This window comes from Lytechinus pictus, chromosome 11 (genome assembly GCF_037042905.1).
Source record: "Lytechinus pictus isolate F3 Inbred chromosome 11, Lp3.0, whole genome shotgun sequence".
In the NCBI taxonomy this organism is placed as follows: Eukaryota; Metazoa; Echinodermata; class Echinoidea; order Temnopleuroida; family Toxopneustidae; genus Lytechinus; species Lytechinus pictus.
The window spans coordinates 11412775-11428616 of NC_087255.1; the positions used below are offsets into that span (position 1 = coordinate 11412775).

Genomic DNA, 15842 nt, shown 5'->3' on the forward strand with positions numbered 1-15842 from the left:
TATAGATTAAACATAATTGATTGTTTGATAGTCTCAATTTACTAGCCAGATTTACCAGTGTGAAGACTGATCCAAACTCGTTATACTGACTTGAGTAAAAACACTGCCCTTTTTCTGCTTCCTTTCCAATGAAATTTGTGTGCAAAGGTTTCATTACCCTTACATTGATCCAAGTACATGTATTTGAATCCAAATTCAAGTGTTTGCAGATCACAATATTTTGAAGGGGAACATTTTGAATTGCAAATTGCAGACGTACATGTAGTTTAAGCAGTCCAAACTTATGAAATCTAACTGAAACCTATTTGTAGTTAGCAGTGATAGACAATGTAATATTGAATTATGAATAACGGGCACAGATTCTACAGACTTGCTGAGTCATATAGACAAGTGTGTTGCATATCATGAAATCTACTGTATTCAAAGGCTACAGCATCCATGCCAGCCTTGCCTTAGTTGTTAGGATTTAATTAAAGATATTGTAGGTTTGCCAGGAAACTATATTGACAGTATTATTTGGTTGAGTATATATATATATATATATATATATATTCTGCTCAAGGGGTTTATAAAAAAAAAAGCAGATAATGTGTTGAACCTCGGTGTTCCTCGTCAGCCTGAAATTCATAAAGAGATTTTTTTTTGCACTTTATACTAAGGTCACTAAACAATTTGTTTCTTGGCCTGCTCCGAAAACAATCATTTAAGATTAGCCTTGATGTAACAAGCATTGGCAAGAAACCGACAAATTTGTTTAGCGATTTTATCCATTTATGGGCATTTTGGCACCAAGCTGCGAAAGTCGCGGAAATAACGTAACCGTGCATCATCCGTAACTGTCGCCAGGCGCTAACCCTGCGGATTGTCTTTGAGATGGGAGAGCAGGCGTGTGCAGCAGACGGTGCGGCAACAGAGGGGTGTCACATGAGGTGGGCGGGGCATGTGGGCGTTGATGGAAGGACGCAATGCTGCATTGATCATGACAGTCACAATGCTTTGATACAGGACGGTCATTGGGTTGGGATATAAACGATGCCCATGTAAATTAACAAGATGCCCAGTGGGTGATGGTGTGTGGGGAGGAGAGAGGAAGATGCACATGGATTAGAGGATTGGAATTAAAAGAAGATGATACTGCATAAAAAAACAATCTTCACTTTAATATGAATTGCACAATTGATGCTCTTGAATTTTGATAGTCAACTTTATGTAGAGATATATCAAACTTAATACTGTCCTTAGGGATTTTTGAAAGCTGCTGGGTGATGAAACAAGGCAGAAGATGCGATCTGGTGGTGTTGATGATGGATGATGATGGTGATTGATGATGATGATGATGATGATGATGATGTTGATGGTGATGGTGATGATGATAGTGATTGACGAGGATGATGTTGATGATGATGGTGATTGATGATGATGATGATGATGGTGATGATGATGGTGATGATGATGGTGATGGTGATGATGATGGTGATTGATGATGATGAGGAGGATACTGATGAGGATGATGACAATGAAAATGATGATGATGATCATCATGATGATGATCATGATGATGGATGATCCTGATGATCATGATGATGGATCTCTGAAGCTAACGGACAAGGAAGAAGAAGGTGGTGATGATGACGATGATGAGATGATGATGACGATGAGGATGAGTATGATGGTCATAACTAAGGTGATGATGATGATGAGAATGAGTATGATGGTGATGACGACGATGACGATGAGGATGAGGATGAGTATGATTGTCATGATGATGATGATGAAAGAATGGGAAGGAGCATTAAGAGGTTTGAAATGGTTTGCATAAAATTTGGGGAAAACTGAAAATATGGTTGAAGAATGGTCCAACATTGAAGATAACAAAGGCAAACTGTACATAACTGCTGAGTCTATATTTTTGTTGGTGATAATATTGGCCTATGGACAAACCAATTGAAAGAGCTTTTAAATGTATAATATCCAGGTTAATCAGAGGCTTTCGGTCTGCCACAGGTGGTCAAAAAGGAAGCGGTTTCTAAAACAGAATTATTTCATTTGTGAAGGGAAGACTTTTCAAGGATGGCCTCAATAAGGGTTGAAAAATGAGACTCAAAATGAACTAAAAGCATTATCTCTTTTAGAAATGTATGAATACTTTCATCAATATGATATTGCGGGAGACACGCCAAGTTTGATATGTACATCTTGTGGTACATAATATAAGCTCTCAAAGGTGTAGGAATGGATATAACCATCTTGCGATTCAAAGGTGAATGATGTGAAAAAGTATATTAGGTAAAGCACCAAAAGCAAAAATAACAAAGTAATTGAATTTGAAAGTTTTAAAGTGCATTATTTTAGGGAAACAGTACAATACATATTATGAATTTGCAAGAAGTGAGCTAATGATATCATATCCCAACTTTTTTTAAAGTTCATTAAATGAAATCTTAATTACTTCATTTGTTTTATATTTTGTGCATTTAAATATCTATTTGTAACAAAATACAGATATGATTGTTCCCCCAAAATCTGTAGTAAACTCTATTTTTACATTATGGGTTAAAAAAATTAAAAATGATTTTAACTGATATGATAAATTTGCATAAAATTTTCTCTATAGACCAATTCAGGATTGATGCATTGTATTTATAAGTAATGTCTATTTGGTGACTTCAATTATGCTAAACAAACATACAGAAATATCTGCAACTCCACCTCTCTCCCCTCCCCACCCTTCCTAGTCTGCTGACACAGACCCTGATTGAAACTTTGATCAACAAGTGGGTCTCCACACAAAGACTAACACATACAAAACTTGCTGAGCGAGAGGGCCTTCAGTACACAAGGCATTATAGGCTGCACATTCAGACCCTTAACTCGAGTGAAGGGATTGCACAGCAGACTACATGTACCCTTTTCCCCACCCTCCCCTTTTGTCCTTATCTCCCTGCCCCTCTCCCCTAAGTGTGGGTCCCCACCCCCAATGCCTCTGATATGAAGTTGCATCAACCCCCTGCCAAACAAGAGTACCTCAAAATCTTGGTACAACTGCCCAATATAGTAGACAGTTGCCATGTTATGTGCTAAACTTCTTTTAAAGAAATGTCAAGCCTGTCATTTTTCAGGAATTGACCTTGCTTTTGGCAGGATCTTGTATCTTTCACACATAACACTCAAAAGAGAGATAATTTATCTTTATACATATTAATATACTGTATATAGGCCCATTATATGTTTAGTGTATATTTTTTGAAAATGTGCACAGGTTGGTACCACCGCCCATTTACTTTGATGTATGATAAAAGAGCATTGTTGATTGAATGCCTTGCTCAAGGACATACCTGTGCTGTTGCTGGGGATAGAACCTTGGACTTTTTGTGTCTAGTGGGGTGCCTTAGACCACTTGACCATCGCTCCTGCTGCTGCACACTTATGCTTTATTGGTGTATCCAGACAGGAGCGCATGCCAACATACATGTATACATGTAGGCAAGTTGCAGAGGATAAAAACTTTTTCAATATCACTTTTCATTTTTTTTAAGAACAGGAAAATCTCTCTTGTGGTTGTTAATTCACCTGTGTATGGACTCTGGCCTTGTGAAAGAGGTCATTGTCCTATTGTTTTCGGTATGATATTTGTATACATACATCTCCTATAGGCCCCCTTATGACCGTGACTTAGAGGTACATTAGGTAGGGAGAAAGTGACTGGCATTGGAGTCTAATTGATAGAGCAAGGGCATGATGGGTAATGAGCCAAACCTCCATCGATTGACACATCATCAATCCATCTTTCTTTTTCTGTCAATCTTCACAATATCAAACTTTTTAAAGTTCTTTTTATTTTGAGTAAAGCAAGACAGTTGGACCTCGTTCTCATTTACATCCTTAAACTAGTTTGTGGAAACCAGTTTACCATCTAATGGGTATGCTCAAAGTGGTCTTGGAAGCGATCTTACGTGGTCTTTCAAACCGGTTTGGAAAACTACCTTGCGATGTGGTTTATACGATAGCTTTGTTTTGTTAAACTGGTGTAATTGGAGGTGAGGACAGAACTGCTCTTCGGAAAGCGATCTTCGCATTTAAGTACAAGAGTGTGTGCTTGTTGGGCTCAGTGCATACTTGTACTGTGTGCAGAATGCCTTCGCTGCAGTTTCAAATTTTGTGTAAAACATAGGACTCCACTGAGAGTGTTCCCATAGCAAGAAGACCACTTTGCGTGAAGTGGTTCTGGAAAGTTCAGGAGACGGTGATGAGGACGCGAGCAAAGTGATATTCTAAGCTTGTTTCCTTAACTGGTTTAAGGGATAGAAATTAGATGAGAACAGTGTCTATGGCTACACTGCAAAATGACAGACCATTTGTGAGATTTTCCTTCATTTATTTTAGATACAGGAGACTCTGAGAGTTGGAGGAGGAGATGGGTTGTTGTCCTTCCAAATTACAAATTGATTACCATTTATATTATATTTTTTTAATTTTCCAAAAAAAAAAGTTATAAAGAAAACATATTTTAATAAATGGAATATAATCCAAAGTGAACACACCCCATTTTTCATTCAATGTTATTATCATATATTTAATTTAATGTACTGGGAACTACTACTTACAAGTTTTTATAAACTTTTCTGTAGTTTCCAATTTTCTGATATTATTTGTCATTCCTGTACATATTGTATATATATATAATTTTTTATGCTGATAAAAATAAAAAATTTCAGCCTGAGAATTATACAGAGAGACTATACATTTTACAGGATATTGAGTTCAATCTTTATGCAGAATATACTATATCTTGAATTATGAACTTGTAAGTGAAGAAATATTTAGATACAGTCATATTTGATATAAGAATTAGACAGCTAAGCCCCAAAATATTCTGGAATCTTTTACCGGGGACTATCCTTTAACCCTATTTCTAGATGAGGCCTTTAAAATCCGCTTTTGGAAGATGATGATATTATTATGATTATAAGTGATGTGCAGCTGTTTGGAATTAGCTCGCCAGTCAAACTGAGTTGTATACATGGTAGCGCCTCACTATTAGCGGTGATCATAGACTTAAAGTCTTTATGAAATAATGAGGGGTGATTCCCATTAGATTTAGGAGGGGTTCGCTCAACGAGGTCTGGTCACGCAATAATCTGACCATTGCTCGTGTCATTGCCAAGTCTGTTGCTGGTTTCTACTGGTCATTCAGATGGTCAGTTAGCTACGACCAGGGGTCTGTTGCATGAAAGAAAAACTCTGGCAAGTTTTTTGCCAGAGTTTTTTAACGTGTAAGTTTCAGTGGCATCATTTTGTTTGCCAGAGTTTTTTTTATGGCAAGCGTTTTATGCAATAGCAATAGATGTCTTGCTCTAAAACATTTCCTTTGTAATGTATAAAGATTCCGTTGTCAGTTTCAAAACAGTGGGCTATTTCGATTAAAGTTTTAGGGGCATGAATCGTTGGGGAAACAAAAATCAAAGTCAGCCCCAATGGCTTTTTAAAAATCTAAGAATATCAATGCAACTTAAGTCCGTCATGTTTTCAAAATTACCTCATAAACTTAATGAATTTGATTACAAATCTAATAGAAAGCTTGAAAAAATAAGAGAGATTTGTGCTGTTTCATTGGCAAGCCTACATTGCCCCCTCCCCCGATTAGTTTACATGTCTACTGAATCTCATCAGCTGCTTGTTTTGACAAATATTTCCTAGCGACAATTCCCAAACAATGATCATTGTTCCCTCATTCACCATACCTACAAAAAACACTCTTAAAAATACTATGACGTATTTCACTCCCGAAGCAATGTTACATTAATCACTGAAGTGAAGGGTGTTTGGTATTTAGCAGGTAATGGGTTAAAGAAGGCAAAAATTCTTCTTTTTTGGACTGAAACCCTTCTAAAGAGGGCAGGCCTCAAGACCCGAGCCAGGATCCCTTGAAGACTCTGTCAAGTTTATTGAGCAAGACAGCAATGATTGTCTAAAGGTTTGGCAACTTTCTGTCGCATTGTATTTACAGAGAACTCACTCCTATTCTTCTTATATTGTACAGAATCCATTCTTTACAGATGGAAAGTAGTTCACATGAACCATTGTGAATTGTTATAAGTGAACATCACAAGAAGTTAATTGATTAATTTTATATGACTTGCTTTCTCTATTGAATAGCGTTGATAATTTATAAAGCAGAAAATAAGAATGAAAGGGTAGTCTTGAAATACACATTTTGACATAAATTTTAGTAATACAGTGTATGAATTCACCGACGATTTCATTTTATATGGAAACTAAAACTAATTTGAGGGGGAAATTACTTGTTTTGCTCCGTGGTAACATAATTATTGCATAAAAATGGATTCAGTAGTAAATTAGGGTTTTATGAAGGGGTCAATATTCCAAGACTACACTTCTCAGAATGTTGCATTATGGGTTATAAATAATTGGCCATAAAGGTCAAGTCCACCCCTGAAAAATGTTGATTTGAATAAATAGAGAAAAATCAAACTAGCAAAATGCTGAAGATTTCATCAAAATCGGATGTACATGTAAACTAAGAAAGTTATGACATTTTAAAGTTTTGCTTATTTTTCACAAAACAGTGAGATGCACAACTCAAATGAGACAGTCATGATGTCCCCCACTCACTATTTCTTTTGATTTTTATTGTTTAAATTATACAATATTTCAATTTTTTTGTAGATTTGACAATAAGGACCAACTTGACTGAATCATATAGTATTTAACAATACTCATTCCACATGTTCAGGGAGGAATTAATCGTTGTTTCACTTGACAATGAGGAGAAAAATAGAATATTCCCTATTTCATATAACAAAATACAAAGAAATAGTGAGTGGATGACGTCATCAGTCTCCTCATTTGCATATCCACCAGGATGTGCATGTAACTATTTTGTGAAATTAAGCAAAACTCTAAAGTGTCATAACTTTCTTATTTTACATCCGATTTTGATGAAATTTTCAGTGTTATGCTTGTTGGATTTTTCTCTTTTTATTCAAGTCAATTATGGTTGGGGTGGACTTTTCTTTAAGTGACTTGAGGTGGTGCTAAACAAGGCTTCTGGTTGGTAATGAATTACAAAACCATGAACAGGTGTTCAGAAGCTGTCAATAATATTTTATCTATAGAATCAAAGAAGAATATAGTTTAAACTGTTTATGCTGTATGCTGAGGAATCCTTAGGACTGTCTGCACCAGCCCGAGTTTTCAAATTAGCGCGCTATTTCTGATCCGGCGAGTTATCCCGATCTGAACAATCTCGAGATTATTTGTAATGGAGACGCAGTTATCACGCCAGTTCGTAGGATTAATCTCGAGATTGCAATCCCAAGTCAACTTGCGATTATTTGCAAAATAACGCGATATTTTACGAATTATCCCTCTAATTCGCAAGTGCAGACGCACTCGGGATTATTTATTCATGGGGACGCACTGTACAGTGTACACTTATACGCTTGGTCTACCAGTACAGTTTGAATGATTTTCTTTTGTTCACATATTTTTCACGAGCTTCATAAGCCTATTGTCTTTTGATTCACATTTCAATTTCAATTTTGATATTTTCATCATCACTCGTGCCATGATGACACCCCCTCCTTTCACTTCTTTGAGGCTGTTCTCACTACGTTCCTTAAACTAGTTTACTGGAAACCGATTCAGGAAACCACTTTGGAAGATCGCTTTGCTAGCATTCCCACTTGATCACACGAAAGTGGTTTTCAAAATCACTTCACGTAAAGCGCTCTTGTTGCTATGGAAACGCTCTCAGTGGGGTGACAAGTTTCGCGCGAAATTCAAAACCGCAGCATAGGCATTCTACACGAGCTTCATAAGCCTATTGTCTTTTGATTCACATTTCAATTTTGATATTTTCATCATCACTCGTGCCATGATGACACCCCCTCCTTTCACTTCTTTGAGGCTGTTCTCACTACGTTCCTTAAACTAGTTTACTGGAAACCGATTCAGGAAACCACTTTGGAAGATCGCTTTGCTAGCATTCCCACTTGATCACACGAAAGTGGTTTTCAAAATCACTTCACGTAAAGCGCTCTTGTTGCTATGGAAACGCTCTCAGTGGGGTGACAAGTTTCGCGCGAAATTCAAAACCGCAGCATAGGCATTCTACACCTGTCGTGTGGAGTAGCGCGCTCAAAATGTGCGAAGATCGCTTCCCGAAGAACGGTTGTGTCCTCACTTACGCTAAAACCAGTTTAACGAGGTGAAGCGATCTTGAAAACTACATCGCGAGGTGGTTTTCCAAACTGGTTTGGAAGATCGCTTCCAAGACCGCTTTGACCGTTCTCACTACGTGTTAAACTAGTTTCCAGTAAACTAGTTTAAGGAACGTAGTGAGAACAGCCTCTTTCTGTCTTGAGCATTCTCCTCGTTCAGAACAGCCTTACTCCTTCCCTCAAAATATCTGTCCATGTAATGTTTGATGATATAATTGGTACAGAAGTAAGCTCTGAAACAGGCAATTTTTTACAAAAATGTTAATTATGCAGTGTGTATATTTTGTATAATTAAGAATGATGTTACATAATCGAAATGATTATTTATTTTTCTTTTCTATCTTTTTTATTTTCTTACAGAACGATCACTGAGTAGTGAGTCAGATACATTATCTGTAGGGAGTGGAAGCGATCCTGATTTGCAAAGTAAGTCAAGAGTTTTTATCAGTCTTAAAGCATTTGTTCACGATATATATTGGTTTTAATAAAAGTAGAAAATAGATAGTATATTGTTGAAGATGTGATGGAAGTCCATTTAATGTATAAGAGAATTAAGTTTTTTATTTTTATTTGTGACGTCATATGCCCCCCTCCATATATCATGTGATATAAATTCCATAAATTCAGTTTTGTAATGGAATATGATAAATAAAATAAAAGTATTTATTCTTACAGAAGGGGATATGAAATGATGTATCTGATGATAGTTGTACTCATAAGTTAGTGAACCCACCACAAAATGCACTCCTTCAGTCCGAGTGTTGAATGTAGACGACAACACTACAATGTTTGGTGAGCCCAGAGAAACAATGTAATATTTTAATGTAATAATTAATGTAATTGAATGTAATATTTTATCGCCTAACTTCACAATTAGATATCTAACACATGGCAGAACTTGAATACTTTAAATATGTCCATTTTCTGATGGGGTTCACTAACTTGTGAGCACCACTGTATCATTAATCACTTTCAATTTTTTTTTTGTGGAAAAAAACATTTTTTATGGAGGAGGACATATGGAGAAGCTGCTCATCTGTGACGTCACAAAATCAAAACTTTAATGATTCTTAATTCCATTATTATTTGAAGGAATTTGATCAAACCTGCACCAATACATTTCTTTTATTTTTTCTGCTTTTATTTCTAACTAACTTATCGTCAGTCGGGGTGAACTTCATCTTTTTATTGTTTTGTGAATGATATTCAGAGAGCTTCTTATGGTGGAACATTTATTAAGAGAGTTTCTTATCACTAAAATGTGGTGTATGCAATTTCCAAAGGGGCGAGTTTTCAGTGAAGCTAAATTAATTTCTTTTAATAGTGGAAGTAGAATTATTTTGCTGGCTGAAGTGACTTTTGTTTACCCTCTTGAAATGTTCACTTGTGTTATTGTGGACTGTTTTTACCCTCTACTACTTGAAATATTCACATGTTTTTGAGTGGACTGCCAGAATGAATGTTTGGGTTCATTTCAAGAGACACTTCCAAACTCACCGAGTTGGTTGGCAGGCGGTACTCTTGGATCCTTTCAACCAAGAAACCCCAAACCAAACTCTCCAAACATAGCTGCGGTTTCTAAAAATAGACACCGGATGTACAGAACGAGCGTCTATTAAACGTTATGGTCTGTTTATGTTTTGCTTCGGCATGCTGTGTCCTTTGGGTGATCATTTATATTCAGATGGGAGGGTGGAACATGCCAAACCTCCAATTGTGGTCCAGGTTTTTTTTTTTTGGATAGTCCTTCTGCCAAACTTGTCTGACTCGGCCAATTTAAGATGGATGCAGCCCATATCGGATGCTCTGCCACCAAGCGATGCCAAGGGGGTTCCCTCATGGCTAGCAAACATCCATCTCATGCTGTTAATGAGCATTGCTGATGAATGCAGTACGCGATCATGTACCACCAGACTCTGCTCACAGAGCTGCTGGGGGAACGTGCCAAAGGGATTCCCTCACAGCAATTTTGATTCTGCCCCAGACTCTATAGAGGTTGATTCTTCAGATTTGGATTGGGGACAAACAGGAGTAGCATGTATTACTGACAGATGCAGGAGACAGGCAGGTACTACTGATAGATGTAGGAGATAGATAGGTACTACTGATAGATACAGGAGACAGACAGGTACTACTGGTAGATGCAGGAGAGAGACAGGTACTACTGACAGATGCAGGAGAGAGACAGGTACTACTGATAGATGCAGGAGAGAGACGGGTACTACTGATAGATGTAGGAGACATGCAGGTCCTTCTGATAGATGCAGGAGACAGGCAGGTACTGCTGGTAGATGCAGGAGAGAGACAGGTAATACTGGTAGATGCAGGAGACAGACGGATACTACTGATAGATGCAGGATATGGCCAGATACTACAGATAGATGTAGCAGATACATGTACATTGTAGACAGGTACTACTGATAGATGCAGGAGAAAGACAGATACTACTGATAGATGCAGGATGTGGCCAGATACTACAGATAGATGTAAGAGATACATGTAGACAGGTACTACTGATAGATGCAGGAGACAGACAGGTACTCCTGGTAGATGCAGGAGACAGACATGTACTACTGATATATGCAGGAGACAGACAGGTAGTACTGATAGATGCAGGATATGGCCAGATACTACAGTTAGATGTAGGAGATACATGTACATTGTAGACAGGTACTACTGATAGATGCAGGAGAGAGACGGATACTACTGATAGATGCAGGATATGGCCAGATACTACAGATAGATGTAAAAGATACATGTACATTGTATACAGGTACTACTGATAGATGCAGGAGATAGACGGATACTACTGATAGATGCAGGATATGGCCAGATACTACAGATAGATGTAGGAGAGGCAAGATTCTCAGCTAGTGAGGCAATTCTTTGAAACCTTAAAAGCATCTTGAAGTGAAAACATTCATATGCTGCGAATGGATGTATCCATGACCATTATCACAAGGAGTTGTTTTTAGAGGTGGATTGATTAAATAGAGCATGAGATGTAGCTATAGCTCATCAGAAACAAGAATTGAAAGATGATGCTTATTTCTAGTAGTTCGGGAATTTTCTATGTTTCTTTTTCCTCTCCTAAATTATTTTATGCCCATGCATCATAGAGGGGGGGTGTCAATGTCACTTTCATAATATTTAAAAGGGCTTTGGTATTCAATGAAATTGAAATACATCTACTGTTTACTGGATGTGTTCGTTGCATTATCCCCATTTTGACAAGACGGAATAAAAGGGGCAGGGAAGTGGGACTGGGCATAAGGGCAGTGGGCTGCATTCATACATGTACATGTACACTAAACTCGGTATGAGAGAATCCTCCGCTTCCCTTTTTACCTGCAAAACATATTCCGATCAAGGTCAAAATTAGACCTATATTTTGTGTTATGACATCAAGCTATAAGAGCATAAATTATGCAATTGTTGAAATCTGGCAGTATGTTTTGTGCCCGATGGTCTCCAGCTTTTATCAGATGTACATGTATATTTAGATTTGTCATAAACTGAATGGTATGTGTTGATTTCATAAATGTTTCCGGGGCTTGGAGCCTAGGCTTTGTCAACTTTGTGACTGAAATTGTACAGAAGACTATACCATTTTATACCTCCGAAAACTGCATCTCAAATGCAAATGACAACATGTATAACATTACATATGTTGCTACATTTTCATTTTTGTGTTAAAACATCAAAGTGTATACTATCCACTAAAATTTAATGATCCGAACGTTGGCTTATGTAACCAACTACACATTCTTGGCTGAAACACTAGACTAGATCATCTCCAATAACCTTTGACATATGATGCTATAAACAGAGAAACTTTGAGAAATTGTGCAAATGTATGATGGAAAGGTGGAGGGACCTTTTGGGATACATCTTCATCAGTTAAAGTTAGCCAACTTACGAGAAGGGGGGGGGGTGGTCAATAGGCCTGTACATGTACATATTGCATGTTGAATGCAATGATATTTTTGAGAGAGGAATTAAAGGGGAAATCCATGCCCAAAAAAAGTTGGTTTGCATAAAAAAGAGAAAACTTACACATTCAATATGTCAAAAATTTCATCAAACTCAGATGTAAAATAGTAAAGTGATAACATTTTTGCTGAATTTCATAAAACAGTTAATTGCACATCCTCATAAGTATGCCGAAGTCGCATGGTTAGTTTTGAATTTCCATACAGAACATTACAATGGATAGAAAGTTTAATTACAATGTATATGTAGGCCTGGTAAATATTTATGACATTTATGTTAATGTGTTAAATCTACTTTTGAATCTTTTACCAAAATTGTTTAATGGCTTGTTAGAACGCACTTTTCTGTTAGGACCCAAAGGATCAATTCACATAGCATTCTAACATGTTCCAAGAAAATGGGTCTTTATGTACCCCACCATGTGCTCAGAAGGTCAATAAACTTTTAAGCCATGACGCACAGGAGTGCTGTGTGCAAAATCGTGCCTGTTGTGCACACCACACCCCCCTTCTCTCTCTCTCTCTCTCTCCCTCCCTCCCTCTCGAGCTCGAGAAATCTTAGTATATGTTGGGTGGACACCACTGATAGTGATACCTGCATATCAAGCTGTGATTGCCCAACAATTATTGATATTTACTTAAGAGTAGATAAAGGATTTTCAATTATTACATATTGGCAGATCATTAATCAGTTTTGATTGACGTGAATCTGCTTGATAAAAACAGGGCCATACTGTAGACACTGATGAAATACTACGAATGGATTCAAGGAATACCCTGAGGTGTTCATTTCTACATCTCTCCACTCCGTTTGACTTCCACTTGAAAATCCTAATTGGTTTTACAATTGAAGTAGGCCCAATCCTTTCGACCAAAAATTAATAAAATTTTGAATTTTGAGTTTGTCTGATTATAGACGTCCAGGTGTCCCTTGTTCGAATCCCAGCCATGGCATGCTGTTTCCTTAAGCAAGAAATTAATCCTTATTATGCTGCTCTCGACCCAGGTGAGGTGAATGGGTATCTGGTAAGATGTATTTCTTGAATGCTTGAGCACCAACATGGTGCTTCAGCTACAGTATTAAACGCATAACATATTTGTATGAAATATTACAGTGCTGGGCACGTAAACTGCACCATGTTAAGGGATACTTTATGAAAACATTAAAATCCATACACGCTACATGAGATGGTAATTTGCCAATTCGTCTACTGCCAACTAGTCCACTCACCACATGGTCTACTTTCATTTAGTCTAATGCCATTCCGTCCATCAACGTTTTGTCTCACAACCATTTGGTCCATTAACCATTTGGTCCAATCATCACTTCGTCTAATCACCATTTTGTCTATGACCATTTCGTCTCATAACCAGTTGGTCTAATATCCATTTGATTTTCATTCATTTTGCACAATTTAACACTAAGTCCATTCAAACCAAATGGTATAATGACTAAATGGCTTTTGGACCAACTGGCTATTAGACGTAATGGCATTAGACTAAATGAAGGTAGACCATGTGGTGAGTGGACGAACTGATGGTAGACCAAATGATAGTAGACGAGTTGGCAATTGGACGAATTGGCATTAGATGAATTGGAAATAAACCCATGAGATGCATGAGAGTATGTAAAATTTGTCTTAAAGTGATTGGTTAACATTGGTTTGACTTTTAAAAAATCTGAGCTAGAAGGTCACACTTGTCACCTGTGTCTGTGAGGCTGTTCACACCGCAAGGGGGGACCGTGGGCGGACCGTGGATCGCGCTATCGTAGCGCGATCCACGGTCCGCCCATTGGCATTCGCCGGATTCACACCGCAGTGAGATAGCGCGGTCTATCGTAGCACCCCCTTTTTTGAGAGGTCCTGTTGCCATGAAGCGTGACGTCATGAGGTCAGAGCGGTCAAAGATTTCGCGCGCTATTACGAACCCGTACTAGTTAGTTGAGAGCTCGATATCGCTGTGCCTATTATGCTAGCCGGCCTACGTTTATTTCATGGCGTTGTATACATTGTGCAAAATAGAATGAGTATAAAATTCCCCGCGTGTAGAACGATGACTTCCGGCGTGCTATCGTAGCTCGGGTTCACACCGGCAGAGATAGCGCGATCTAGCGCGCGCTAGACCGCGCTATCTCTCGTGGACCACCCCCAAGAGGTGCTCCAGTGGCACGCCGTTTTGGCTCGCCGTGGCTCGCTGTTGGGCGGACCGAAACGACGTTGTACCTTCCACACCGCAGAGATAGCGCGATCTAGCGCGCGCTAGATCGCGCTATCTCTGCCGGTCTGAACAGGCTCTGTGATATGTTACAAAAATGAAGCCCAGAAAAAATTGCGTTCGAAAATAATTATTTAGTGCTTCAAAAATTGAAATATAAAGTGACCGAAAACACCATCTTAATTTCATCCCATACACTTATGGGCATTTTCACCACAGATGGACACAGAGGCAAATAAATCAAGTTGATATTCATGTAAAATGCTTTATGTTTTTTAATAAAACAAGACCTGAAGTTTCTGAGACAAAATTTTTTTCCGACTCTAGCAGCCATTTTTTATTTCAAAATGGCTGCCAAAGTATGGATACAAATTAGTGTTGAAAATAGTATATTGATACATATTTTGTTTTGACAGATTTTTAAAGAACAGGTTTGATCATGATGTTTTCTCCTGTGATTTAGCTTGCTATTATAACACTTTTTAAAATCCCACAGAAAGAAACACCAGTAATTCATTCATCTGATAAAAAAACATTGATGAAGTATGTGATATGGTATGTAATGTCAGTTACCGAAAACATGAACTTTTTTTTCTCATTTCCTGGAAAAGAGGATATATTATATGAAACTTGGTAGATTTCCTCTCTAGGTAACACCCCTCCCTTCTACACCAAAATTAAAGATTACCAATTAACAATAAAGCCATAGGGTACCATTAAATATTTGTAATGTCAGTTACCAAGTGGAAAATGTAAGGTCAGTTACCGAGATGTAATGTCAGTTACCATGATAAAACGTTGGTTACCAATATTGAAATGCAAATATGTGGTCAATTTTATGGTGAAGAAATATTGTATACTTGTTATTTAAGTCAAGTCACACCAAAAGGAGCTTGCTATTGACTTTTAAAAGGTATAGTTCACAAGGAATACTATATGAAATTATGAAGGAAGTTGCATTCCCATCATGCAAAAAAAAATTACTATGAAATTGTTTTGTACATGCACTTACCAAGTACCTAATTGTTTGTATCAGACAATTTTTTGTTTGGTCTTTTTTTTTTTTTTTTGGGGGGGGGGGGGGGTAGGGGGTACTTTTCCCAACCTATTGCCTAAATCTGCAACATTTTTAAAGCTTAACATTGTGATGAAGGGGATTTCCAGGGTCCCTTTTTTAGTTTCTAGGATTCTTTTGAGCATTGCCTCGCTAAAAGTAAATTCCTGGTTTTTATACAGTAGTGTGGATGTGTGATACAATTTTGTTTTTGGTTTACAAGTATAGATGAAAAGTGAAATTTGACAGTTCTGATCAATGTTGCATGGATCTACTAAAACTGTGGTGTTTTTTTTCTAATTTACAAATAGTTCAGTTTCAGTTTAGAAGCTGGAG

The 15842-nt window shown here is 37.6% G+C and overlaps 1 protein-coding gene across 1 annotated transcript in view; it reads left to right on the top strand.

Moving 5' to 3' along the window:
- The first annotated feature begins 1558 nt into the window (after positions 1–1558).
- LOC129271774 (integrator complex subunit 6 homolog) overlaps positions 1559–15842 on the top strand; it is a 40176-nt gene continuing 25892 nt past the window's right edge. Inside the window, exons 1-3 of the mRNA XM_064106625.1 lie at positions 1559–1664; positions 8604–8669; positions 10361–10639. Coding sequence (XP_063962695.1) covers positions 1559–1664; positions 8604–8669; positions 10361–10639 — 451 coding nt within the window. The remainder of the gene's footprint in view (positions 1665–8603; positions 8670–10360; positions 10640–15842) is intronic.